Genomic DNA, 27,641 nt, shown 5'->3' with positions numbered 1-27,641 from the left:
CCCTAGCAGCCTATCTCCTCCGTCCCGTCCGAGTCCGACCGACCGACTAGCAGCAGCAACAAACCGCGGCTGTGAGTCGAGTAGTCGACTCACCCACGCGACCGACCGCGACCACCGAACCGAACCACCCTCCCGGGTTAAAAACTTCCACCCAAAAAAAAAAAAACAAAAACAAGTAAAAATAAATATCCCGAAATAATTCTCCCTCTCTCTCTCTCTCTCTCTCTCTCGCAGTCACCGCAGGTGGAGAGGGTAGAGGAGACGGGTAGGGGGGGAGGAAGCCGAGGAGGCGACGCGACTAGCTGCTGCTGCTGCTGCTGCTGCTCCTGCTCCACTCCGCCCTAGGTCAGGTGAGGAAGCCAGCCAGCCACCACCCGAGTCTCATCTCGCGCTCCGGGGCGGCTCGGGATTCGCTTCGCTCCTGCGCGGAAGCTGCGTCCGGGGCTTTCTAGGGTTTGGCCGCTGCGAGGGTTTTGGGTGTTGCGCTTTGCTTTGCTCCTGGGTTCCGGGTGGAGCTCCAAGGGGGGGGGGGGTGCTTCTTGAGTTGCAGGAGGCGTCAAGGCTGCCGTCTTTTGGTACCCTAGCTGCTCAATTGCGCTCCCGCTGGGTTCGATTTGGGGGTACGTGGCCTCGCGCCGGCCTCCGCTCAAGGTTATGCTTGTTCCGGGGGATGGGGTTGGAATTTTGTGGTTATGACCGCAAGCGCAGGTTTTAGGGTTCTGTGTGAGTGTGTCAGTATAGTGGTGTATGAAAGCTCGTGGAGCGGAAATGGCCTAGGGGCCATAATTTGGTCTCCTCTTCTGCTGTCCTTGTTTGCCATGGCTATCTTTTACTAGCATCTCTCTAGTTACCTCGAGACCACTTTGGTACTTGTTCATTTACTACTTGTTCTGGATGATGGTAGTACACATTTTAAGTATGACATGCTGTGTGTGTGCCCTTGTTCTGCCATTTATGTTATTTCGGTTCCCAAAATTAAGTATGTGTCTTTACTTCGGTAACTGGTTGTCTGCAGGTAGTGCAATAAGGGTCTCTCGGGATGCCTGAGGAAGACCCAGCATCGGCAATGGAGGAGACCGCTGTAGCGAATGGAGGAGCAGCTGATGATGTTGCTGCTCCTGATAAGGACAATGACATTAAAGAAAAAGCTGGCAAGGGCAACGAGGTAGCAGTAGAGAATAAGAATGCTGAAGAGCAGAATAAAGGAGGCTCAGAGAATGGTACCAAGAGTCCATCTGATGGAGATGTTGAGATGGCGGAGGCTGAGACTGCAAAGGAGAGTGATGTGAAGCAGTTGGACACTGAGGATGCGAAAAAGGATGGTGCGCAGGATGCAGATGCAAATGAAGAAAAGAATACCAAGGACACAGAAGGTGAAGATGTCAAGATGGCTGAGGCTGAGGCCGAGGCAGGAAATGCCGATGTCAAGGATACAGCAGAGAAGGAAGATAAAGATGAGAACACCAATACGGAGAAGCAGGAATTGGAAGATGCAAAAGAAAGTGGTTCTGAGAAGCAGGAGGAATTGAAGGAGCAAGATAAAAGTGGTTCTGAAAAGCAGGAGGAATTGAAGGAGCAAGATAAAAGTGGTTTAGCTGAGCATGAGGAAAAGAAAGCAGAAGAAGAGAGTGGTGCTGAGAAGCAAGGGGAAGAGGAAGCAGAGGAAAAGGGCTCTGCTGATAATGACAACGAGGAAGGAGACAAACATGCAAATATCAGTGATGAACATCTGAAAAAAGATGGTGGAAAGGAGGGAAACAAAGATGAAGCAGAAGAAGAGGAGGTCAGTGAAGCAGACAAGAAGGTAGAAGAGAATAAGGAGGAAACACCGAAGAACAAGAAGGCAAGAAGTGCAAGGGATAGAAGCCAAGGTAAGGATAAGAAACAGGATGGGTCCAAATCCAGGGAAGCGAAGAGCTTACTGAACACCGCCAGCCCTTATGGTACTGATCGCCCTCAGCGTGAGAGGAAAACAGTGGAGAGGTTGGTTGAAGTGATTGAAAAGGAGCCCAACAGGAACTTCGTAGTTGAGAAGGTCTGTTGTTTGCATTCATTTTGTAACACTATTTTAGTTTGACAGGTCAATAAACATTGTCAAATGTTTTCATTGCAGGGTCGTGGTACTCCGTTGAAGGATATACCAAGTGGTATAACCCTCTCTTATCGTTTGGTTTACCATTTTAAATTTCCTTTTTCGTTTGTTCTTCATCATCTGGATTGGTAATTTGTTATGAAGAATGATTGAGAATCTTTAAGACCTGTTTTAGGAACCTCCTGTTCCCGCTAAAATGCTGCCCCTTACACACGCTGGACTTATGTGGCCTCTCGAAACTTGCTTAAGTCTAACTGGACAAATGAAATTTCTTGATCAACTTAGTCTCAATCTATAAGTTGAACTAATAAGTGCTTATTTCCTGCATGATGAAATAGCCATGTTTTTATATTGGTGGAATTTGATTGATTGATTTATTTTATCGATACAATACATGCTATGTATCAGATATTGAGAGCTGAACTGAACACTTGCTCAGATTTCCCAGTTTCGGTAGTTGCTAGTTCAAAGAACTATTTATCTACATTTTAAGTAACTCAGTGGATGTTTTTCTTTCTAGGAATAAGTTTTGTGAACAAAATCAGCATTGACATCTATGTTAAAACTTTAGATTAGGATGGTAAAAATATTGCAGCTTTTTTGTACTGAATGTGATCCAAAAAGGAGTTGTTCCTAAGGCAATAAAATCGCAAGAATGCACAAAGCCATTAATGAAGCTCAATTATAAGGGAACTAAATTGGATTCCAGTGTTCTAAAAAAGGTTGACAAGTCTGCATACAAAGAATGGTTGCCTCAATCTTGTACTGCTTAGGCCACATAAGCAATTGGTTATGCCTTATAAGTGCTACAAGGTGGGTGACTACGAATACCACATACCTTTTTCTTTTTTTAATCTTGTTAGATGCACAACTCACCGGTAAGAGGAGGCCAAAAGACTCTGGTGATCCTTTCAAGTTTCAAAACTCTAATCTGATCTCTTTGGCAGAATTTTGATGAACCCAAACATTTTGATCATTGATGGGGCAGATTTGATTTATATTTTGATGAATTACTGCGTTAATTAATTATATTCCATTTGCATTGCATCTAACAAAGACAACATGTCTGGTGCGACTTAAATCTTTTGAGTATATGAAAGTGATATTTGACAGGCAATGTTGTTTTCTTGTTTCCCTTCTTGTTGGTGCCCTCATCTTCATTTTATGAGTGCAAATTTATCTTCATCTTTGTGGATGAGTGTTAATGCCCTTTGTAAACTTTTTCGGCAGCCATCAGTCACTACAAATGAGTTCTGTAATGGTGTTCCTTTCTTTGCTCGCTGAGGTCAAATTGCATTATCATCTAACTGCTCAAGAATGGTCTGCTTTGATCACAATCTGGTTGACAAAACTGACTGCATTTAATATTCATAGCTTGTTGATATAAACAAATATTTGTGCTTATATCTATTTTTATGGTTTGGATTCATCCTGCAGTCTATTAAACATCTTTCTTTTTCTGTGGCATTTTGAATGCTTTTTTTTGGACTGATTTTTTTTTGCAACTTGCTTGCAGTGGCGCACAGAATATCAAGGAAAAAACCTGCTGATCTTAAGTTTCTTCACAATGTTCTTTTTGGCAGGAAAGGCAAGGTAAAATATGGCATATGAGAATGTTTCTTTTGACATAGCTGATGCAGGATGTCTATACTAGCTTTTAGCACCTAAACAGTGTCCATTCCAGTTGAATTAAAAGTGTTCAAGCAAACTTATGTACTCAACTTCATTAGAAGTATGTGATTCCCTTAATAGGTTTTAATATAACTTAACCAGCACTGAAGAATGAATTTAAAATGGCATGGTGTATATGCAATACTGGTACACCACTATGTTTTGACTCCAGTGCATATGCTGTTTTGTATCAAAAGAAGTGAACCAGAAGCCCTAAAATAACACAACCCTAACTTTTTAGCATGCTGTTTCAACTTTCAAGTTACAAATGGTAGTAAAAGGAAAAAAAAATAAGAAGAGGAATTTCTCAGTGTGTAAAGCCTTGCAGCCAATATTGGGTTATCAAAATACCATAGAAGCTGCGTAGGCAGGATACTATTCAACTATAAATTCATTTTCCATTTGTGATGGACATCTTAAGTTTTTGACCTTTTAGGTGACCATAAGATTGCCAGTTATTGGTTTGGATTGCTTAAGCAAAACTGTTGTGTATGATACTGACAAATACTGTTTGTGTAATGTACCAGACTGTTGATTTTAAAGGTCATATACTCCAGTTCTCTGGTTTCGTGTGGCATGAAAGTGATGTAAGCTTCTTCAATACATCCAAATTTTTAATGAATTTAACTCAATTATATTTAGCTGACAGTAATTGTTTAATACTTAAAGAGCCCTATTATTATCTATTTGTAGGAAAAGCAGAGGGCGAAGGCTAAGGAGAAGCTTGACAAATGTGTGAAAGACATGTTGTTGGACCTCTGTTGGATCCTTGCTATTCCGACTCCAAAAGCAAACATCAGAAAGGTATATAATGTCTTGTTCCCCCTTCCCAAAGGTGTTTTTTTTGTTAGAACAGAGATGGAATTCAAGACCTTATTGAATAGTGATTTGCTAGTCGCTAATATAGTTCATAACTCATGTAGGAAGATATTGTGGCAAAGCTGTTGGATTTCATTGCTGAACCTCATGCTATGGCTGATTCCGGGCATTCGGATGATCAGGCAAGATCAAAATGTGATAACTTGTTTTGTTAATATTCCTGTCTGGGTGTTTATATTCACCGCCACTTACAGTTGCTATTAGTTCTTGAATGATTGGGAATTTACCATACTTTTCTCTGTGCTCTACTTTCTTCTGCTTTCTAGGGGTCGAATTCTCGGAAACGCAAGAGAGGAAGCACACCCAAGAGTTCTAGCAAGGTATGGTGCCAAGTTTGTCAGATCCAACCTGTTGACAGTATTTTTTAATTGGAATTTTTTAATGTGACTTATTAATATATGCAATCTTTATCAGCATGTGTCTTTTTGCTGATTATATAACTGAACTACTGAAGTTTTGCTAGTCTCTTCCAAGATGTACATGTGATGATCTATTGTGTTGACACATTAATGATTGTGGTTATTTATTCTTGTAACCTTGTTTGCATTGTCGGTGTTTCAGAAATTTGATGATGATGACGACATAACTCCAAGTAAAAAGCGGAATAAAGCTCTGGAATATGATACTGATGAAGATGAGGATGATGCGGATCCCATGAAGTCAGATAGTGAGGAAGATGACTATGATTCTGAGAAAGACAAGGCAAAGAAGAAGTCCTCAGATGCAAAAGATACCGCTAGTAAAAAGAAGGCTGCAACAGTGAGCAGCCACAAGACAGGTACTCCAAGGACAGTGAGCAAGAGTTCAAGCAAAACACCATCTTCAAAAGTTTCCAAGGAAAAGGAGAGCCCTGAGGACAGTGCAAAAGTCTTCTCTAGGAAGAAGAAATCTGTCACACCAAAGCGTCCTTCAAGCTCTGAAAAGGAGATAAAAGACAAGAAGTCATCAGGTAATTTTTGTCCTTAAACTGTAGTAGCATCATACTATATTAGTTTACATGCAGCACTGTATAATACTCGAAATCTTCCCATTTCTTTGATGTTTGGTAATTATTATCAACATATTTCTATTTCCCCCATGGAGATTAGACTATTTTCCTAGTTGTAACATGCTAGTAGAATTCCATTTTCTCTGTTGTTTTGTTTTGTTCTCAGGTGTCTCAAATCTAGCTGAATGAAACTTGCGCTGCAGCTTATATTTGGGGTTCATATTTATAATTTGCAGTTTATTTTGCTTTTCTGCTTGTGCTAAATTCTCACAGCATTTGTTGATTTGGAATTTACATTATTATGATAAATTTCTGTCTACTAAAGCATATACTTGATGGACAAGTGCAGTGATGAATCATTTGCTGTGTCATTACTTGTTCTTTCTGTGGATATTAAGTTATTCCTATCGCATAGTTACATGATACCTTCCATTTTTATTATTTAAATGTCATTGGGAGTGTGGTCTCAACTCAGTCAACTAATCATATCATTCTGATTCCTGAAGGTAAAAAGGTGACAAAGGGTAAAGGAGAATCAGCAGAAGTAGGTCTACCCAGTAAGGACGAGCTGAGGAAAACCATAACTGAAATCCTTAAAAAAGTTGATTTCAACACGGTGAGTTACGTGTGTTTTATTTAGTGTACTGAAAATACCACTACATTGTTTAACATCACCATTCTGTTTGCTATCAATTTATTTGAATTTTGACCTTTACAGTACTGAAAAGTATCTTGAATGGCTTGCGTTAAAAAAAAGCATCGAATTTGTAGTCAGTATCTTTTTTTTTTTCAAGGGAAAACAGGAGAGGAGGTCCATTTTAATTTATAAAGGAATTGTGTGCAAATGTTGTAGAGAGAATATTTAAGTCCATTAGGGACACAGATTAAGCATTTATTGAGGCAGCAAGTTGAAATAATCATATACTGCTGGCTTTGCTTGATGGATAACCAGCGCAATATTGTTTTCTAAATTGATCTATTCCTTCCTAGAAGATGCCAAAGATAGCTGTCTCTATCAAAGATGCTCCTATGGTGACGATTCTAGATAATGCAGCATGCGAGGATCATGACCGCTTGTCCTCGAAACACTTCTGTTTGTGACTGATATCTTGGATAGAGCCACCACCTCAGAATGGATATTCCATATTGTACAAAATTACAGATGTCCAATGTCATTGGCTAAAACATTCGAGGCTGCTCTGAGTAAGCCTGGGAAACTATAGTAGCGCACTTGCCCTTGGCTTGCTGATGCTTATTGAAGAAGAGAGAGACTCAAAACCTTTGTTTAACAACCTGTCCAAGCTGCAGATGCCCTTTTGAAATAGGACTAGTACCAAGGATGGTAACTAACTATGAAAGGTGCATCTAATCAAAGTACAATATGTGTACAACTGCCATATTTTGAGATATGCAAACACATGAAATGCTGCTGCTGAAATGTAACCAACGCTCAGCACTACCCAAATCCTCATGAGCAGTTAATGCTGCTCGAAGCCTCTGCAGTTGCCATGGGCGTACTGCTTATCCACATCGTATGGTTCCATGCCATAACATTCTGGATGACTGTAAACATATTTGCGTTCAAGATCTAGTAAAATACAAAAGCTAAAGCTTAGCTATGACGGGTAATCTGAAAGAGTGGGAGCTAGTACTAGTTATCTTGACTCAATGTGACAGGCATTTCTACATTTGTTCCGTGTTGTAGCTTGAGCTTACAGTTTACAGTTTATACCCCCTTTTGTTTTGACTGCTTTGGTGTCTAGTTGCTCGCTTCTCTTGTTTTTTTTTTTACATTGTACACTTTACAGAAGAGCTGACATGTTTGGCAATCTGATTTTGCAGGCTACTTTCAGTGACATTCTTAAAAAGCTTGGTAAGCCTTTCAAGCATGCCTCTCAATGTCAACCATGCTTGTCTTTTTTTTTCTTTTTCTGGTGAAGTGAAGCATTTTTGTCATAACTTCCATCAACAATCTTCATCTTGTAGAGGATCGCTACAAGATTGACCTGACACCACGAAAGTCAGCTATCAAAATCATGATCCAAGAGGAGCTAACCAGGCTGTCGAAAGAAGAAGACGATGAGGATGAGGACGAGGATGGAAATGAAGACGCTGAGAAGAAAAAACCACAACATCAAGCCAAGGAGGTGGTGGCCTGAGCTGAGCATTGGTCAAACCTCGTAGGTTTAGCACCCGCTGTTAATTATTATCCGCTGTTAATTATTATTTTGTACCTGCATGTATGCCGAACCTTGTGCCTGCATCATGGGCAGCCCCCATGTTAATTATTGTTAATCCGTGTCCACAGATCGCCAAAAACCATATCCCTGTTTGGTAATGTCAAAAACAAGGTTCGCTTAGGCAGCCCTACACCTGTAGCTGACTTGGGAGGCAATTTCTTAGGTAACTGTTGATGTCCAAAAACTCTGCAATGGGATGTGTCAGAGCATCATGTAATGAATCATGTTCGTCATAGGTTTGAATAACAAGTGGACGTATTAGGCTGTAATTTTGTCTCTGCGTGTTGCTTCATTGCTTGCCCTTCTGTGTATTCTGGCATCTCGCTTCCGTGCAACATGCCGTTTGTGCCTGATGTAATGCGTCTACAGCTGTATACTTCCTCCGTTTTATATTATAAGACTTTCTAGTATTGTTCATATATATATATATATATATATATATATACATATACATACATACACATATATACATACATACACATATACATATACACATACATACCACATACATATATATATATATACATATATATATATATATATATACATATACATATATATATATATGTATGTATGTATGTATGTGTGTGTTAATGAATCTAGATATATATGTGTTTAGATTCATTAATATCTATATAAATGTGAGCAATGCTAGAAAGTCTTATAACCTGAAATAGAGATAGTAATTCCTCTTTTTCACAATGCAAGTCATTTTAGTATTTTCTATCTTCATATTGATGTTAATAAATCTAGACAGATATAACATCAATATGAATATTGGAAATACTAGAATGACTTACAAACAGAGGGAGTATTTTTTTTTTCTTGGATGCAGTTATGTTGATTGTGCCGCCCAAATATAGTCTTGAACTCATTGTGAGCTACAGTCTACAGGTGCCGGGTCGTTTTAGGCTTTTAGCCTATATGGGAATTAGCAGCACGTTCCTTGTGGTGTGGGGCACCCCTGTTTATATAACACTTTACACTAGACTTTGCAATTATCCTTAGCGAAGTTATAAAAATGAACCATGGTAAGGTCTTGCTGGGATGTACCGAAATCCTGGCCCATCTACGTTCGTCCCCCTGGCGGGTTAATTGGATATATATGTCATTGTAAGTTTGTAACTCTACCAGTTTGAAAAATACTATTATTATTCAGCTAATAACAAGAATAACATTGTAATTTTACAGGTATTAAACATATTTCACCTACGTATCTCTTCGCTGCACTTTCTATTTTTTATACCAAAATGCCCTTATCCCTCGTATCTCTCTTTAGCCGGCTGCTGCTGCTGCTCTCTCCCTTGCGTGCTCTCTTGGTGGAGGCAGGCGAAGTTCACAGCGTTAGCCAAGCTCGAGTGACAAAATCCTAGCCCATCTACGCTCGTGGGCTGGCGTTTAGTTATACTGCTTGGCCTACCACTATGACCCAGAAAGTTACATTGAAAGTCACCGCACACATTCATTCCATAAAGGAAAAAAGTACACCGAAGGTCCCTTAACTATACAAAATCGGTCACCCGAGGTCTTTTGGTGGTTTTCACCCTGATTTCGGTCTACGTGGCGGCTGAGTCAGCGTGGGACCTATGTGAGACCCACGTGTCAGTGTGCCACGTCAACACCCGTTATTTCCCATCTTCTCTCCCTCTCTCCTCTCTCTCTCTCAATCTTGTCTCTGCAGGGCGCCGGCGGGTGGGGAGGAGGCCGGCGGGGAGCTCCTCCTGCGTGGCCGCGAGCTCCGCGTCAAAGGGTGGTGGGTGCTGCCGGTCAAGGCGTACCACGCCGCGGGGCGGCTGACGGGCGCCGCGTCCGCCATGCTTGCCGTCGCAACAGTAAGACATCCCTCCTCGGCGAGACTTCCCCTGTGTCCATGTTCGCTGCTGCTTCTTGATTCGTCAGGTCCCGCGAGAAACTTGCTCTTCCTGATTTAATTTGTCCGGTGCAGTGCGGGAAGCCTCTGCAGCATGGTGCCGTTGCGCGGGGCCAAGCGCCGGAGGAGAAGGCTGCAATGGCGGCGGCCGCTGTGGCGGGTGGCGCGCCCGGAGCAGATCGCGAGGCGGACCGACGCCGATGCCGCGCCGGGGGAGAGCACAGCGCTGCGGGCGCGCTCCTACGGCTGCATCCGGGTGTTCCTCGTCCTATCCCTGCTGCTGCTCGCCGTCGAGATCGCCGCCTACCTCTAGGGGCCTTGCTCCCCCCGCCGCCGCCTACCTCGGCCAGGAGGACAGGGGAGCGCCGTTTTCGTACCCAGCCACCAATACCCCATCTTGAATATTGATATATACTCTGAATTTTGAGAGCTTTTGGTGTGTGTTCTTGTTTCATGGTTGCCCTCTCGATCTTCATGGTCATGGGGCGACTTTGTCCTCCAGCGGAATCGATCGATCCACCCGTCCGTGGCCATAGCCGCCGTCGCCGGTCAATACATCATCCACGCAATTGTCCTGCTCCTCTCCCAAGAAAACCACGCAAGCGAGCTCCGCGGAAACCGATCTCCGCTGCCGACGACAAAATAGGCGATTTAGATGCAAGATTGGGGAACGGCGGGGAGGATTCCTGCTCCATGTTGATCTTCCGCAGCAGCCGTGACCGCGTCCATGTCCCCGTCAGCCGCCATCTCGCCATCCGGCGGGGACGAGGGTCGCCCTCCTCCTCCCACCACCGCGCTCGCCTCCCGCCCTGTGCCGCGTCGCGTCGTTCCTCATCGTCGACAGCCTCTCCCGCAACCACGACGGCGCGCCGCGGCGGCGTCGGGGCAGACGGGCAGTTGGGCCTCCCCATGCTCCCCCTTCGCCTCTCCCCGTGCTCCCACCGCCGCCGCCATCGGCTGCCGCACCTCCTCTCCTGCCTCGCCCCGCCGGCCTCCTCCCCACCTGCCGCTGCCCTGCCCGAATGAGGTGAAGAGTGAGAGAGAGGAGGAGGTGAGAAAACAGTGAAAAGAGATTGGTGATGACGTGGACAGTCTGACAGATGGGCCCCACGTGGGTCCCACGCTGACTCAGCCGCCACGTCAGACAAAACCAGGGACAAAATCACCGAAGGACCTAAAATGAACGGTTTTGTAAGTTGAGGGATGTCCTATATCTGATTTTGCGGTTGGAGGATGATTTTGAAATTTGATGACAAGTTGAGGGACCTTTGGTGTACTTTTTCCTTCCATAAATAGATTTCCACTATTAGTGCCACTGCCATATGCATCTTAGATTCTTAGTATGTTTCTAGTTTTAGTTTCATAAACAAAACAAGCTACTCCCTCCGTTTCATATTATAAGTCGTTTAATTTTTTTCTAATCTAAATTTATAGAAAAATACAGTATTATTTTCAATACAAAACAGAGATATTATCAAAATATATTTAATGGTAGATTTTATGAAACTAATTTAATATTTAGATGATGTTAATTTTTTTATAAACTTGATCAAACTTGCTGAAGTTTGACTAGGAAAAATGTTAAACAACTTATAATATAAAATGGAGGGAGTAGTAATTAGTCACCTATGTTCAATGTACACGGCTAATAGTTTCGTTAGACTGGATTATTTAGCAACTGCAAATGCACCGGCTGCTTTTGTTGAATATCTGGGTGTAAAATGTCCAGTGTCGTAGTTGAAGGGATAATTTGGACAAAAGCAATAATTGAGGGGGTAATTCGAACTTTACCCTTTTAACAACATGTTGATACCCTGTGCTTTGTTGCGGGATATGTGGATGAATACATGTTATACATTATAGAAATGGTATATGTATATGTTTAAATAATACTACCTCCGTCCCAAAATAAGTGCAGCTGTGGATATCTGTGTCCAACGTTTGACCGTCCGTCTTATTTGAAAAATTTGTGAAAAATTTAAAAATATTTAGCCACACATAAAATACTATTTATGTTTTATCATCTAATAGCAGTAAAAATACTAATCATAAAAAATTTTCAAATAAGACGAACGGTCAAACGTTGAACGTGAATAGTGCAAAACTGCACTTATTTTGAGGCAGAGGGAGTACAAAAATAATAATTTGATATTGCTTACAATTGAGTTCTAAAAATAAAACAAATTATAATGATATGTCATGTTTGCATGATATTGACAATTCTCTGCATAATAATTTTTAGTGGCTGATGATATGTCATACTTGCATACGATTTAAAATACTTATGATAATAATTGCTAGCGGGTGATGATGTGGCACTTGCATGTTGGGCAAGTGGTAGATGTATATGTTTAAATAATGTGAAAATGATGTGGAGAAAATGATTTGATATTGCTTGCAATTGAGTTCTAGAAATATAACAAAATTGTAAATGATATGTCATATTTGCATGATATTAAAAATAAATAATAATTTCTAGTGGATGATGATGTGGCACACTTGCATGTGATTTGAAATACTCTAAATAAAAATTGCTAGTAAGTGCTAATATGGTACACTTGAAGTTAGTGAGCACTTCATAGTAAGATCTTAACTTCCTGGCATGGCTTTTTGACGATCAAAGTATAACTTCCGACCTCAGCATACTGACTAACAGGTAATATTCTGTTTTTACTTGCCTGTTTCGGTTGTGCTTCACATAGGCATAATGTTACACCTGTGATCATCTATAGTTAGAGAAATTTTGTATGGTTTCATACAGACTGTTTGCAGTTCTTTTCACGAGTTCTTTTTTTTTTTGGGTCAATTTTTTTAATATAATTGTGGAGGAAGTGCAAGCCAGTATGCTGACCTCATATCCAGTGGTGCCTGGCTGACTAACGGCACTGCTTATATCAAGGTGCTTCTATAAACTCCATAAAATGCAAATTTGAAGCTTGCGAGGATGTACAGGTCATGATTATGTTGTGAAATGAGCTTATCATTCTTCACTGGATACAAAAACATGACACGATCACACCACAAACAACCTCTAGTAGTAGCGTTGCTGGGCCAATGCTAAAATACTTACAAGAAAAAAAAAAGGGAAAAAAAAGCGAAACAAAAACTCAACTCAATCAGTAGTGTTTCCATTTGTTGCCAGTTTGCCACTAACTCAATGAAGCCTCCTCCTTCTCCCATTTAGTTCTTCTGCTCTTGATGAATTCTTCAAACTTTTTGTTCAGCTCATCGATCCCTAACTTGTCAAGCTCCTGACCTGTTGTTCCACACGATGGTTCCTTGACGACAGCACTCTCCAAGATGACGTCATCTTCATCGAGCCTGAAGAACTCCGGTTGCGACGGCATTGCTATATCTCCATGAGCCTTCTGTTCCCCTGATGGCATTTCATCATCAGGTGTTCTCACAATATTTCTCCTGCTTCCTTCACCATCCATTCTTTCACCGTGAGAGCAATCCTCCGATGCGTCATCGTTGTCGCGGTAAGGAGCTTCTGAATGATCAGGGGCACAAGATTCAGTGGCAGAAGATGGCTCTACCCCAACCTGATGATGATGCTGTTCTTGTTTGTCTCCTACACCAGTGTGTCCACAGGCTGTGAAATCACTTGTGGATGGGGATAAGCTGAAGAAGCAGCGGTAGTAATCGGCGGCGAGGAAGAGGAAGATGGCGTTGGAGAGTACGAACAGCGCCTTCTTGCTCATGACAAAGCTGCCCAGTGCACGAAGGGGAGCAGGCAGAGTGGAGGAGAACACGGTGTACTCCACGGAGGAAGGCGAAACCAAGGAGATCAGAGCAATGGCGGCGAGGACGAACGCGACCTGCGAGACGCCGCTGCTCCTTGTGATCCTTGCATCACTGCCTGGGTTGCAGTGCTTCAGGTCATGGAATTGTATCTGCATCGTGTGGTGATGATCCATCATCCTCTTTGGTTTCTTGCAGGAGATACAAACCAGAGAGAAGAAAGATGGGAGAGAAGGGGTTTTTGGTCTCTGAAGACAGGTTAGCTATGAGCTACTACTATTTATACTGACTTGAAAACTTGAAAACCCTGCAATTCTACACGCAATCATGGATGGCTGGTTCCTAGGGCACAAAAAAGGAGCAGTTACATATGCTTGTAGTTGTACTTTCCTTGCTATATACTACCTCCGTTTTTTAATAGATGACGCCGTTGACTTTTTCTTACATGTTTGACCATTCGTCTTATTTAAAAAATTTACGTAATTATAATTTATTTTGTTATGAGTTGTTTTATCACTCATAGTACTTTAAGCGTGATTTATATCTTATACATTTGCATAAAATTTTTGAATAAGACGAATGGTCAAACATGTGAGAAAAAGTCAACGGCGTCATCTATTAAAAAACGGAGGTAGTATTTTTTTTTCAACAGGAAGTGTCATGGAACCTGCTGATGCCTTAGCCTGGAATTAAACATTGCAGACAATGAAGGACATGAGATGCTACACTTTGCACACAAAATCTTCAGCCTTGACAGCGACTGTTATGAAACTTAATTACTCTGTAAGGTAAAAATGACGCCGTCACGGAGACAGGTTATATTTTCTTTTCTTAGCAATTGGCAGCACATTCAGAATTTCAGTGACATTGACAATGTTCTTGTGTTCACATAATCATGTCTGAACAATTCACTCGGGGAAAAAAAACAAGGTTCAGCCGTCTGAAGTCTGAACAACAGAAGGACCATGAAACTGCAGAGAACATTCAGATCAACAACCAGCAGCACAAAACAAACGACTGTCCGATTAAATCCGAGTGCCAGACAGGCTCTGCAGACAAACCCACATGTGATGTTTGCAGTGTGCTAAATGATGCAGCTAAGTGTCAGTTTAGGGAAACCGCATCATGATCTCGAAGGAGCATAATCCAGATGCAGATCATTATCTTAATAGCTGGGAGCACTGAGGCTGTCACCCAACTGCTCGCAACTCGGAATCAGACTTTTGGAAAGTTTCAGGTTTTGCCAGATCCTTTGCACCGGGGCATGTGCCACGTGGACGAATAACGATCGGCCGATCGGCCGTGCGTGCGAACCGAGACAGACTGTGTTAGTATCCAAGAACAAAACTCTCAAGATTCTTTTGGGGAGCATCGTGATCACGATTGTTTGGATGCAGGGTTTGTGAGGCAGTGGGAGGGCAAACTGGACAGCTGATGATCCTCGTGTTGTGATCCTGTCCCGGTTTAGGTCAGATAAGTCACATTAAGCCTCCTGCTTGGAATCATGATCTTTGTTGAACACTTTTTGCATCTTTGATTTGTGACTAAAAAAGAAACCAAGTGTGTGTGTGTGTGTGAGAGAGAGAGAGACAGAAGTTTGTCGTCTGTTACAACAGATACTGGTGTGTTTGTGAGGACATCTGTCAAATATGGCATCCAGGAGAGAGTGGAGAGTCCACTACTGCAATGAGTTTTCTTCCTTTCAGAAGTAGGCCGTGTAATGGAGATGCAGAATCTTGTTGCAATGCTGCCATTTCATTCACTAATTTAGATTAGTTTTAACCTTCCTTAAATTTGTTTATATAAAAAGATCATTTTGGTTGAGAAGTGGATTGAGTAGTAGGTCTTAGGATCAAGATTAACAGCCTCATTGTTTCGTTTACGCTCATGATTATAAGCTAAAATTTGAATTTTGAAACCAAATTTTGAAGCCAATTTTGTTTTCTTTTTCGTCGAACTTTATTTTACAGCATTTACTTTTAGAACGTTAAGGATATGTACATAAAATTTTTACTTATAATTTTTTTTTCTAATAAACCATATGAATAAGTATAAGCATAAGCATAAGCAAAATGATATGGATCTTAATTGCAGAGGAAACATATCAGATATCTTTGGTGGCTGTGGTTGATAAGAAAACGACCGAAATAATAGAATAGATGCACTTGTTAGGATGATCTGTAGATTACCCTTTGTTTTTTTTTTGAACCGAAAAGCGGCAAAAGACTTGCCGAATATATTAGATGGAGTAAAAGTCACAGTACAGACAAAAGAAAAAGAGAGCAACTACGTTGAAGAGTCTGGCCAAGATAAGAATGTGGCGCAAAAGACTCTTAACAACTGAAGAAGGCCTTTAGTCCGACCTTTTAGAAAGTGCCAAATGGTCTATATTTTCCTTAACTAAAAAGGCCACCTGGTGTTCGTTCATAGGAGATTGATGAAAAATTCTTCGGTTTCGTTCGAGCCAGACGTTCCACCAAGTTATAAGAAGGTCCCCAAGTATGTTTCTCTTTGCTGCTCCAGGCGAAATGTGACATAGTAAATCCCACCAATCTGAAAGGTTTAGTGCGAGCTGCTGAGAAGGGACCAAAATGTGCCCCTGCCATTGGCACACCTTGTTCCAAACCGAAAGAGTGAAAGGGCATTCCTTTGCGAGATGATTTACATCTTCAAAAGCATCTGTACAGAGGCTACAGATCCAATCACAAGGCCAATGCCTTTTTAATAGATTGTCAGCCGTAAGTACCCTTTGATGGAGTAGAAGCCAACCAAAAATTCTTTGCTTAGGCTCAGCTCGCGAGTTCCAGATTGGTTTGAACAAAGCATGCGTAGTCTCACCTTGGAACTGTGCTTGATAAGCACTCTTTGTCGTATATTGTCCGTTTTCAGTCCATTTCCAGCGAATGTCATCTGGGAGTCTTGTGCAAGGGTGACATTTTGCAGCATACTTCCAAGGTGCACAAGTTCATCAATCTCAGCAACCGAGGTAATTGGTTTTAGTATAGCCATCCGGTGGTTGTTTTCCAAATCAAATTTTAAATATTTGGATTTTCTGTTCGATAAGTTGAAGATGGAAGGTGCTATCTCTTTAGGTGGGCTTCCCTCTAACCAATTGTCAGACCAGAATTTTATTTTTTCTCCATTTCCAATGGTGATGATGGTTCCTGCTCTAAAGAGAGCTTTGTCGATATCATCGCATGGGGTTTCCATATTTGCCCAGGGTTTCAGGTCATCCTTCCAGACTAGCCAGAGCCATCGCAGCCTGAGGGCTCGCGCAAACTTTTCCAAGTTCAAAAATTCCTAGGCCACCTAAATCCTTTGGCTTGCACACATAGTTCCAATTCAAGAGACAGCTTCCAGCACTGACATTGTCAAGATCATCTTCCTTCCAAAGGAAAGCTCGTCTAAGACGATCAATACGTTTGTAAAGCCATTTATTTAGGGGCCAATTGCTTATTTGACCCCGTTTTGAACTGTAATTGCCGATTTGACCATATTTTTTGAACTTTGCTTATTTGACCTTCCTTTTCGAGTACAAAGCTCCGGTCTAACCCTATTCTGTTTGGATGAGGTGATGGTGTTAATTTTAGGGTAAATAGTCCATTTTGACCTTGCTTATTTGACCCTGTTATATCTTGTTTGTTTGCTTGCTTGACCCTATTTTGTTATACCGTGTACATATTCAAGAATGTTGAAATATTTGTAATAATTTTTGCTCAAGTGACAGATTTGTCATTAATTTGAAAATTTTGAATCATTTTGTCAAATTTGACTTAAATTTGATATAATTTTGTAAAAATAAATTAAATAAAATGTGTCACAATTATGACAGATTTGCCATAAATTTGAGAAATTTGATTCATTTTGGCAGATTGACTTAAAATTGTCAGAATTTTGACAAAATGAATTAAACAAAATTTGAGACAATTATGAAAGATTTTGTAAAATTTTGACAAAATTTGCTTGACGCCGTTGCCGCGTGTAGCACCCGCTGCCGCCCCGCGCCCCACAACTTACCGTCGCCGTGCCCCATAGCTCGCTGTTGTAGCCGCCGCCCCCACAGCTCGCCGCCGCCGCTCGCTCAGATCAGCGCCGCCCCGCACACCATCAGACCGCCGCTGCCGCCGACCCAGACCCCCTCAGAGCGCCGCCGCCGCCCTCCACCACAACGAGCGGGCGCTGGCGGGGCTGTGCTTGACGCCGCCGCCGCCCCCTCAGCTCGCCGCCGCCGCCGCCCCCTTAGCTAGCCGCCGCCGCACGCACGAGTGAGAGAGAGGTCAGACCGCGAGAGTCACGCACGAGTGAGAGAGCGAGAGTCATAATATGGTTTGGAGGGTATTTTCGCCATTAGGAACTCTTGAAACATTTTCTTTTTTTTTAAATCGAACCCTAACGGAGTCATCGAAAGGGGGTCAGACGGAGGCTTCGTACTCGAAAAGGAGGGTCAAATAAGCAAAGTTTAAAAAGTATGGTCAAATCGGCAATTACAATTCAAAACGGGGTCAAATAAGCAATTGTCCCTTTATTTTGTGGCAAAACTGCAAGGTGGTAGATTGGTGTAGAGGTCAGTGTTGATTTAACAAGAACCTCCCTTCCTGCTGATGTGAAGAACATGCCTTTCCATCCTGGAATTCTCGATCCTATTTTGTCCACCAGTGGTTGCAAATCAATCTTCCTTAGCTTTCTGGTATGAAGTGGTAGGCCAAGGTATTTACAGGGGAAAGACTTTCTATTTCCAGGGAAAGAAGTCAGGATTCCATCGAGGTCCAGCCCTGAGCAGGATATTGGGTAAATTTCAGTTTTGTTCATGTTGTGTCCAGCCCACTTATCTGAGCAAAGAACTGTAGAATTCTTTTAAGCACTGTGAGTTCATCCTCTGAAGGTTTTGCAAATAGAGCCACATCATCGGCATATAAAGAGCAACGGAAATGCCTCTGCCAGCCAAAAAGATTAGCAAGGATGTTTACATTTTTACCTTCTTTAAAAATATGTTGTAGCGGCTCCATCGCAATGATGAAAAGCATTGGTGATAGAGGATCCCCTTGCCTTAACGTACGTGCATGATAGATGTGTTCACCTGGGTTGCCATTAAGCAGAATCCTCGAAGATGAGGTCCCAAGGAGATTTGAAATCCAATTTCGCCATTTCTGTCCAAAGCCAAAGTTTTGAAGCGTTTCTAGGAGGTATGCCCAGCTAACTGAATCAAACGCTTTTGAAATATCAACCTTGATAAAGAGGGAAGGTTTTTTTCTGTCGGGAGTGCAGTCTAATCATATTCTGAATGTATAAGAAATTGTCATGAATCGCCCTCTTTCGGATAAAAGCACTTTGATTCTGAGAGATTAGTTCATTTAGCTTGGGGGCCAATCTGTTTGCTAGAATTTTGGATAGAATCTTGGCAAAACAATGCATAAGACTGATCGGTCTGAAGTCATATACTCTAAATGCCTCTTCTTTTTTGGGAATCAAACAGATGTTTGCCAAGTTTAGATCCTGAAGTCTGTCTGAATTGAGATCACCCAAGTGTGAGACTGCAAGTATAATATCTGATTTTATTACCTCCCAAGCTTTCTTAAAAAAGGATCCAATGAATCCATCAGGCCCTGGTGCCTTTTCTGCTGCCAGATTAGAGACGGCTTCTTTGATATCTTCTTCATCAAAATCTGCCTCTAGGTCTGAGAGATCAACCGAAGGCAAATTTATTCTATCCCAGTTTAGTCGGCTTGTTCTATTGGAAGGAATCCCCAATATGAGGTTAAAGAATCTAATCAATTATGCCTTCTTGTGATCTGTTGTTACCGCAGTTCCTGTTGGTGTTTCTAGAGAATGAATGAAATTCTTTCTTTTTCTTGAATTTGCCTTTAGATGGAAATATTTAGAGTTAACATCCCCAGCTTTTAACCAAGTCAATCTCGAGCGCTGCCTAATTCTAATCTTCTGTAGGGCAGCCAGACCAAGAACTTCCAGTTTTAAATCTTTGTGTAAACACTGTTCCTCGTCAGATAAAGTTCTATCCTCCTGGGCGACATCGAGCTGGAAAATCACTTCGTTTGCAATGGCTAGTCTCAGTCTCAAGTCACCTATATGTGATTTACTCCACCTCCTGAGGTCCCTTGCCAACCGACATAACTTCAGGTGAAGTTTTGCAAAAGGATTGATGGATCTGATTGGCCTGTTCCAAGATTCAGCCACAGTTTCCATGAAGTCAGGCAATTTCAGCCAGAAAGCCTCAAAACGAAAATTCATGTTTATCTCTCTTTGTTCACAGCCCACGATGAACAAGGGCGCATGGTCTGAGCATGAAGAGGAAAGACCAGACATGTGGGCCATGCCAAATAGGGTATCCCAGTCAGGTGTACAGAAGGCTCTGTCAATTTTAGTTTGTGTAGGGTTTGTCCCATCCCTTGCCCAAGTAAAACGTCTTCCGGTTTAGTTATTTTATACACAATCTGTCAATTGCACCCTTAAAACGCTGCATCATTCTTCGATCCAAACGATCATTGTTCTTGTAAGCAGCTTTGTAGATTAGGTTGAAATCACCAATTAACAACCAAGCCGGTCTCATGTTTGCTTCTAGTTCTTGAAGTTCCTCCAGGAATTCAATTTTTTGCTCTTCTAATTGAGGCCCATATACCACTGTGATTGACCAAGATATCGATTCCATTTTCATTGTGATTGTTGCTGAAAGGCTATACTGCTAAAGAACTACATCTGAGAGGCTAAAAAAATTGTCATCACAGGCCAGCAGCATACTGCCTCTGGTTCCAATTGCTGGGAGGAAAGCAAACTCAGAGACAAAACGACTACCTAGAGTTCTGAGCACCACAGAATCTAGTTTTGTTTCCTGCAGGCACACGATTGAACCTTTCATATCATCAATTAGCAACTTAACACTGTCTTTCTTTGCTGGATTGTTGAGCCCTCTTACGTTCCAATACAGGATGAAACATGATTGTTGAGACATAAGCAAAAGACACATCTACTGGAGATACATGCAGTTTTTAGGAGAAAAATTGGTGGAGGAAGGCATAGACGACTGTCTCCGAAACATAGCCAAAACATTTGGTAGAAACACAAAGAGACAGCGTGCTGAGAGCTTCCATTGGGATGGAATATCTTCTCCACTGCATGGTCAGCGAAGCACAACTGTTTCACTGTGGGAGGTTCTTCACGCCGGCGAGACAGCCGCCAGCTTCCTTCCTCCACGCAGGCGGACTGATTTGCAGCCACCTTTCTCGACCAGGGCTGCGATGGTCTTCACAGCTGCAGGAGAAAGAGGCTTCTTCTACTGCTGCAAGTAAAGATTTTTAATTTGGGTGTCAAGACGTTTGTTATCATCAAGAACACCAAACTTATTTGCAAGAATCTCCTGTGCAATTGTTTCTAGTTTTGTGTTTCATCTAGCTTTGGTAGCTAGGCGTGCGCTGTGACGATGTGCAGAGATTGTCACCTTGTTGCGACAAGGGCGGCGCTGTTTGTGTCCAGGCACCGGCAACAGAGGCTGCAGCACGGGCGTCGAGAGTTCAGCAAAGAAAGCATCAGCAGTCTGCTCCCCTTTTCCTCTAGTTGTCGCCTGAGAGCCTTGCCCTGCAGCTGAAAGGATAAAGACAGGGGAAACAGGGCGTGGGATAGTAGTGTCAGGGGAGTACATGGAGTGAGCCATCTCAGCTTCATGAACCATTGGGTCCAGGTGTTTCTCCAGCAGATCGAGAACAGCACCCGAGACCTGCATGAATGGAACCCAATCAGGTGAGGAAGAAACAACTGGAGTGACGGAGAGGTCAGGCGTGTAGCCTGCGTCAGGACTCTCGCTTCTATTGCATCTATGTGGCTTGCAAGGAGAGGTGACCTTTGTTGGAGCTTGAATAGCAGGCGCTGAGGGAGAGCCTCGCTGATCAGCTGTCACGCAGATTGTCTTCTAATCCTCGTCTCTCCAGGCTCCACTGAACGAGAGAGGTTCCGGCTGTGACTTATGTTGATATCCTCTTCACGCATCCTCTGTCTTCCTCTGTTTTCCTCATTGTACCTTCTGCTCCCTTGGCACTCCGGCTCCCTGCTCCTACTGGAGGAGCGACCACCAAGCTGGTCCCAGAGAGATCTGCTTCTATGCCTCCTTCTTGAGCAGCCATCGCCGTGGTCATCTTCATCATCCGAACGTCTCTCAGGCGCTGTAAGAGCCCTGCAGGGCTCAAGCGGCCTGGAGACCATCCGTGCCCTTGCTGCATTGTCGACCTCCCCGTATCGCCATTGGTAGCCCCTGTAATGCCGCGCAGCCAGGTCTTGGACCTAGTCGACGTGGATGATGACCGGATAAGTAAGACCCTTCTTCGGCTCCCTTGGTGCTGGCTGCTCCGGTTCAAGATCAGGAAAAGGAGTGTTCATCGGGTGACCTTCTTCATCTGGTCTAGTGACAGTGAGACGCGAAGCCTTCGGGATGGAGCTTGGGTCCGACGTCCACACCCAGACATCAAAGGTGCGATTGTAGTTGCGGCGACACGTGTCTTCTTCAATGTAGTGCACCGAGCACCGAGGACCAATGAGCTTGGCCACTGAATCATCTGTTCGTGCGTGCATTGGGACACCTTCAATGCATAAACACACCCTAAAATGGATATCCGCTGCTTCTGCATTCTTCTTCTCATCCCACGGCCGGAAGAAGTACTCCCGTCCACTTCTGGTCACCAACCTTGGCTCCTGCAGGACTGCCTCCCTATCACCATGGTTGGTGAACCTGAGGAAGAAATCTTCCAGATGGTACTTGGTGACTTGGATGTCGTTGCGATGAATGCGGTAAGCCGAGTGGACATCATCTGCAATGGTGTTGAGATCAACACGTTGCCCTTCACCTGTCCAGGCCACCACCGAGCGCACCGTGTAAAGCACATGGAGCCTCTCGACTTCGACAGTACCAGCCACCATGCAGTAGCTCAATTCTGGCCTTGAGACCAGGTCACTAGGGACGCCAGCCATGTCGGGCGGGGTAGAGATGTTGGGAACCAAGGGAGCTTTAGGGGGTTTATTTCTGCTGGCTGGGGGGGTGGGAAGTCAAGCGAGTTGGGTGCAGCAGCTTGCTGTTTCTGGGATTTATAGAGCCTCGACTTGCAGGTTGTGGATAGGTGGCCAAAACCAAAACAAAACCAGCAACGGAGAGGCTCTCTGCAATCCTGCACCTTGTGCTTTGAACTCAGACAACGGAAGCATTTACCTCTTATGTGATTAAGGTAACGCAACTTCCTTGAATGCTATTCCTGCAAGTTGTTGGCGGGCTTGAAGACGGTAGGATTTGTTACATCACATTTCCTCCACTAGTGCTTTGGTTTGACAACCTGCCATGCCTTAACTTCTAGCTGCTCTGTATGATCTGGGAAGTGTAGGCGATGCTGCAAAGCTTGATTGCTCCCTTTCCCCCGGATCTGCCTCTGCTGTCTTGGAACTTAGCCAAGGAGCGGCGGATTAAGGCGCCCCTGCAGCTTACGTTGACTAGCAGGAAGTAGTTGACTGTCACATTTTGGTCCATCGAAACAAGGGGCAATAGATTGCAAAATCTTACTCGGAGATGGCGGATGCGACTGGACGAGTTGAGCCGCGGGTGGTTGTGCGTCGTTCTTCAGTACGGCGGAGTAAAGAGGACAATCTTTACTCGAGAGGACTAGCAAAGCAGGGCTGCTGGGAGGATCTCGATTCAGAGCTGTAGATCTGGCCTCTTTTGGCGCCATCTGCTCAGGGAAATTTGAAAAAACCAAGCGTGATTGGGCAGCAGATTTTCCTCGCTCAGCCATAGAAGGGCTAGGAGGAACCCTATCCGAGGAGACGGCAGCAATGTCACGCAGGGTGACGGCTCTCTTTGGGGACAGAGCAGCAAGATCTAAACTCTCTGGAACAAAGATCTCACCATCTTCCAACGAGGGAAAAGGAACGCTCAACTGGGGCAGGGATTGGGGAGGTGGGGAAGAGCTAGAGGAGAAGCGCTCAAGGACGGGGGAGGAGAGTGGTAGACGAGCAACAGGGGATCTGGTGGCCGCCATCGCACGCCGGTGAATGGGTGGGTGTCGGGGCTGAGAGACCCCATTTTCAAACTTCACAACCTAAGTTTAGCGTTAGTTTGCTTCTCTTTCTTTTATTCTGACTATAGCCACCCAGGATTATAATATTGTATTTTGTCATACTAAAAACATCACATATACGTAGGCTGTGTTCGACAGCGAATCTTCTCAATGAGATCCCATAGCCTGAGCTGAGCTGAGCTGCGATGGCCGAGTGAAGGCTCTAGCGCGAGTGGTAGGGTCTGGCGAGCAGCGCGCTCCATGTCCTGAGCTCACAAGCCCTCACGGAGTCGTCGTGGGCCTTGCGGATTACCTCATAATCGCTGGGCCCTATTAGCCAGCATATTTAACCACTGATCTATACTTTCTATATATAAGTGACCACAAACAGGCACCATATTTAGCCACGTCATCAAAATAGTTTCAACCGTTGGATCGACAAGTCTTTCCAGTATTAACCGTTAGATAAAAGTCCCCTTAAACAACACCATTAATCACCACCCCATATAAATGCTATATATTTAATCAGGTAGTCAATTGGACAATAATACAATCAAGATATCAGATCATATTTACTATTCCAACCATCATTCAATCAATTTTATATACATATGCTAATAGAAATATATGTATATACAAGAAAGTAGATATGTTCTATTTTCTTGAAAATTGCTTAGTAATTTTCGCAGCAAAGCACGGTGAATCACCTAGTTATTAGGAATTTGTGGGCCACTAAAGCAAGCAGAGAAAACAAACATGGCTCGAGCGCAGAGCCGACATGCAAGACGCGCAAGCAAACGAGCGTGAGCTATTGAGTTGTGATTTTATTGAGCAACACATAAACGCATAAAACCAAACTGTCCATGCCTTCTAATTAGTTTTAGTTAGTGCTTCACTAAGTTTTTGTTCTATATAATTTATGACAAAGAGCCCTGAGCCGTTATATGCGCGCTGACCTGTACTTGTGGCGGTGTAGCAAGTGTTGGCTGGTGGAGTAGCCGCTGGATCTGGGGGCCCGAGCTTGGATTTGGCCGCACAACACCACTATCGCAGGCAGCGATGACGGCGGGTCGCCCTCTGTCTCCGATGCATCCTCATCTCCTTGCAGCTCCTCCCCTTCTTGGGCGATTTACCTAGTTGTGGGGAGCTCTATGGCGAGACGGTGAAGGCAGCAGGAGAGGAAGAACGAGGCCACCGACGCATAGTGGTGAGCAGTGGTGGTGTCACGCCCTGAAGTTTCCCCCTTTTTCTTGCTTTAAAAATTTGTTAAATAAATCGTCCGAAGAAATTATCTTAATTAACCTAGAGCTAAATCCCTAATTAATAAAGGCATTTAATAATTGGAATTGCCAATGTGGGATTTTCCTTGAGTTCCACATGTCACAATACATTAACAGGATTTTTAGTGGAATTTTCAGAGCCTTGGAAATAATTTTAACCAATTAAAAATCACCAAAGTGCAATTTTTAATCCCAGGAAAATCCTTTTTCTCTTTTTCTTTTCTTTTCCCTCCTTTTTCTTTGTTGGGCCGTCGGCCCGTCCCTCTCCCGCGGCCCCTCCTCCTTGTGGGCCGGCCCAAGCCGCCTCTCCCTCCTCTCTCGGGACGCCGACTGGTGGGCCCCACCTGTCGGTCGTCTCCTACCTCCGGCCGTTGGAGCCGGAGCTCCAACCGCCCACGCCGCCGTTTCCCGCCGTTCTCCGTGCCCCACTCCACCCGTGCCGCGCGCCCACGTCGCCGCCCCACTCCTCCGCCTTTCCCGCCCGCGCGCACGCACGAAGTGGGCGGGATTCAAAATCATTTTGAATCCCACCCCACTCTCTCTCTCTCTCCTCCCCACGTCGCCGGCGGTTTCGGCCATCTCCCCGGCCACGTCCGCCCCTCCCTCGCCCATAAAAACCCTCCCCCGAGTCCCCTCCCTCGTTTCCCCCATTTGCCGTCCTCTCCCACTCCCCCTACCGCGCCCGCGCCGTCACACCCGAGCTCCGCCGCTTGCCGCCGCCTTCGGCCGCGCGCCGCCGCCGCTAGAGTCGCCGCCGCGCCAAACCGCCGCCGCCATTAGCTTCGCCGCCGCAAGAGCTTTCCCGGCCGCTGTCTCGCGTCGCCGGAATCCCACCGGAGCGCCTCTCCCCTCGCGAACCGGTGAGTTTTTCCCTCCCCTCCATCTCCGGCCGGCAATTCAAGCCGCCGTGGTCGTTGTCTCCTCTCCTAACGCCTCTCCATCTTCTCCTAGGGTGTCGCCGCCGCCCGTCCGTGCCTCCGCATCGCCGGTCATCGCCGCCGTCTTCATCCTTCGCGCCGGCCGCCGTGCTCACGGTGAGGAGCTCCTCTCCTCCCTCCTTCCCTCTGTCACGCACGCGCTGCCGCTCCCCGCGCTCGCCGTCGCCTTCGGTCGACGCCGCCGTCCTGTACCCCGTCCGCCGTCGCTTCCCGCGCCGCCGATTGCCGTCGTCGGCGACCGTGCGCGTCGCCGCCGGTTGCCATGGCCAGCTGGCCGGTTTTGAAGCCGAGCCGAGCCGTGCCTAGCCGCCGCCGTGCCGTCCGATCGGCCTCCCGGCCGATCTGGACCGTCGGTCCCGTGGACCGGCGGTGGACCACCCGCGTGGTCCCGGTCCACAGTGGACCAGCAGCCTTGGGCCGCTGACCCGGGGGCCCCACTTGCCGGCGCCCCTCTCTCCCCTTGAGCCGCTGACATGCGGGCCCCGCATGTCGGCGCCGACCGCCCCCTTGATGACGTCAGCCCTGGGAATTAATTGCGCAATAAATTATTTAAGGACTTTTTGTTATAGTAATAAACACAGTAAATCTTCTAAAATTCATAACTAATTCATCCGAGCTCCGTTTAAGTCCATTCAAGTCTTAGTAAATTCATAAAAATGTAAAGAATCCATTAAAAATGGTTTTCTTTCCTGTTTCAGTAGTCTTATAGCATGTTTTGCTTGTGTGCTTTGTTTGTCGTGTAGGTTTCGGTCGTTTCGTCGATCCGCGGTTTCTCGAAGACGTTGCTGAGGTCTCATCAGTTCGAGAGCAAGGCAAGTCATGCAATACGTTTGATCATATTGTACCCAATTTACCGATATCCTGCATTTCTATTAAATGTTGCATTCTTTTATAATATCATGTGGGATGGGTCCTACTACTCAGCCATATATTGATTTCCTTATGCCATTGACAACCTGGGTATTAAAATGACTAGATGTTGGTTTAGGAAATGCTTAGCCACGCTTAGTTCTACTAGTACACAAAAAGGGAATCACATTAAAGCATAGACTTTGATTATTGGCAATAGCTTTGGATTGGTGCCACCGCAATGGTGTTAGTTAATTAAAATACATTGAATGGTGGGTTGTGGGTGCATGGTTTTGCTGGTCGCACCCATGGCAATTAAGGACCGGTTCACGGGAAACCCTGGGAGACTTACCGTGCTTACCACAAGCGGAAGTGGGTAACTGCTTGATCTGAAGTATAGCTCGACCCTTTCCTAGGCACCGGTGGCGAGGGTGGGCGTGATGGAGTTGGGTCGGCCGGGGTGTCCGGTTGTCCAGCTGCCGGATTCACCGCGGTGCAAGAGGGGACCGCTCACTGCCTTTTGAGGGGTGGGGGTGAAACCTTAGCGTGGTGTGGATGGTTAGGGGAGGGTTATGTGGAGGGTCTTGTCACGATTTCCCCCTTTGCAGTATCATGGTGATACTTCGGGGCATGGCGACATGTGTGGAATCGTGTCTTGTGGGTACAGTTGTACACCTCTGGCTAGAGTAAAACTATTCGAATAGCCGTGCCCGCGGTTATGGGCGATCAACCAGATTCACCGTGATTAGTCTCACCCTAGTTTAGCTTAATGAACTGGTGTAGTTCAGGTGGTTGGTTGGGCCTGTTGCAACGTGGTGTAGCGTTGGACAGTGTTTGGTTAATATTGATTAGTTACTACAATTGTTTTACTGCTTTCAACTACTGCTTTTAAATGCTAGCTTTGTGCAAAAGAACCCCTAGCCTCCTTTGGTTATATTCTGCATCATACCTCCTCTTCCGGTATGACTTGCTGAGTACAGTGGGTAGTACTCAGTCTTGCTCTCTTTTCCCCCACACCAGAGCTGAAGATCTTTCTAGTTGGAGCTG

At 44.6% G+C, this 27,641-nt stretch overlaps 2 protein-coding genes and 1 long non-coding RNA gene across 6 annotated transcripts; 2 read left to right on the top strand and 1 right to left on the bottom strand.

Moving 5' to 3' along the window:
* Nucleotides 1-187: 187 nt before the first annotated feature.
* LOC127766125 (DEK domain-containing chromatin-associated protein 4-like) lies at nucleotides 188-8,139 on the top strand. Of its 2 annotated transcripts, none has more exons than XM_052291188.1 (12): nucleotides 188-350; nucleotides 1,016-2,035; nucleotides 2,114-2,147; nucleotides 3,609-3,685; nucleotides 4,291-4,350; nucleotides 4,457-4,567; nucleotides 4,687-4,764; nucleotides 4,909-4,962; nucleotides 5,204-5,591; nucleotides 6,137-6,246; nucleotides 7,473-7,503; nucleotides 7,617-8,139. In XM_052291188.1, exons 2-12 carry the CDS (start codon nucleotides 1,040-1,042, stop codon nucleotides 7,787-7,789), a joined length of 2,112 nt encoding a protein of 703 aa, XP_052147148.1. In that variant the 5' UTR covers nucleotides 188-350; nucleotides 1,016-1,039; the 3' UTR covers nucleotides 7,790-8,139. The 2 variants fall into 2 exon arrangements, with proteins under 2 accessions (XP_052147148.1, XP_052147149.1); XM_052291189.1 differs by having other exon boundaries at nucleotides 206-345.
* A 1,256-nt stretch (nucleotides 8,140-9,395) lies between these two features.
* Nucleotides 9,396-10,169, top strand: LOC127765975 (uncharacterized). Its single transcript, XR_008016188.1, has 2 exons — nucleotides 9,396-9,702; nucleotides 9,816-10,169. It is a non-coding gene; the product is annotated as an uncharacterized LOC127765975 (long non-coding RNA).
* Nucleotides 10,170-19,995: 9,826 nt separating this feature from the next.
* Nucleotides 19,996-23,837, bottom strand: LOC127768750 (uncharacterized). 3 transcript variants are annotated; one of them, XM_052294388.1, is made up of 4 exons: nucleotides 23,035-23,837; nucleotides 21,334-22,964; nucleotides 20,935-21,210; nucleotides 19,997-20,775 (listed from the first exon to the last, which is right to left on the bottom strand). In XM_052294388.1, the coding sequence occupies exon 2, from the start codon at nucleotides 22,452-22,454 to the stop codon at nucleotides 21,771-21,773; it is 684 nt and encodes a 227-aa protein (XP_052150348.1). In that variant the 5' UTR covers nucleotides 22,455-22,964; nucleotides 23,035-23,837; the 3' UTR covers nucleotides 19,997-20,775; nucleotides 20,935-21,210; nucleotides 21,334-21,770. The 3 variants fall into 3 exon arrangements, with proteins under 3 accessions (XP_052150347.1, XP_052150348.1, XP_052150346.1); XM_052294387.1 differs by having other exon boundaries at nucleotides 19,996-20,772; nucleotides 21,334-23,837; XM_052294386.1 differs by having other exon boundaries at nucleotides 21,334-23,837.
* Nucleotides 23,838-27,641: the final 3,804 nt, after the last annotated feature.

The sequence above is a fragment of the Oryza glaberrima genome, chromosome 3 (genome assembly GCF_000147395.1).
Source record: "Oryza glaberrima chromosome 3, OglaRS2, whole genome shotgun sequence".
Classification (NCBI taxonomy): Eukaryota; Viridiplantae; Streptophyta; class Magnoliopsida; order Poales; family Poaceae; genus Oryza; species Oryza glaberrima.
This window is presented reverse-complemented; position numbering and strand designations above follow the sequence as displayed.

What these genes read in the sequence shown, in the direction of transcription:
- LOC127766125 (XM_052291188.1), top strand. Translation starts at nt 1,040, where the DNA reads ATGCCTGAGGAAGACCCAGCATCGGCAATGGAGGAGACCGCTGTAGCG. An exon ending in CCGGGCATTCGGATGATCAG is followed by an intron (nt 4,765 to 4,908) that starts GCAAGATCAAAA and finishes TCTGCTTTCTAG; the next exon opens with GGGTCGAATTCTCGGAAACG. An exon ending in AAAAAGTTGATTTCAACACG is followed by an intron (nt 6,247 to 7,472) that starts GTGAGTTACGTG and finishes CTGATTTTGCAG; the next exon opens with GCTACTTTCAGTGACATTCT.
- LOC127768750 (XM_052294387.1), bottom strand. Translation starts at nt 22,454, where the DNA reads ATGGCTGGCGTCCCTAGTGACCTGGTCTCAAGGCCAGAATTGAGCTAC.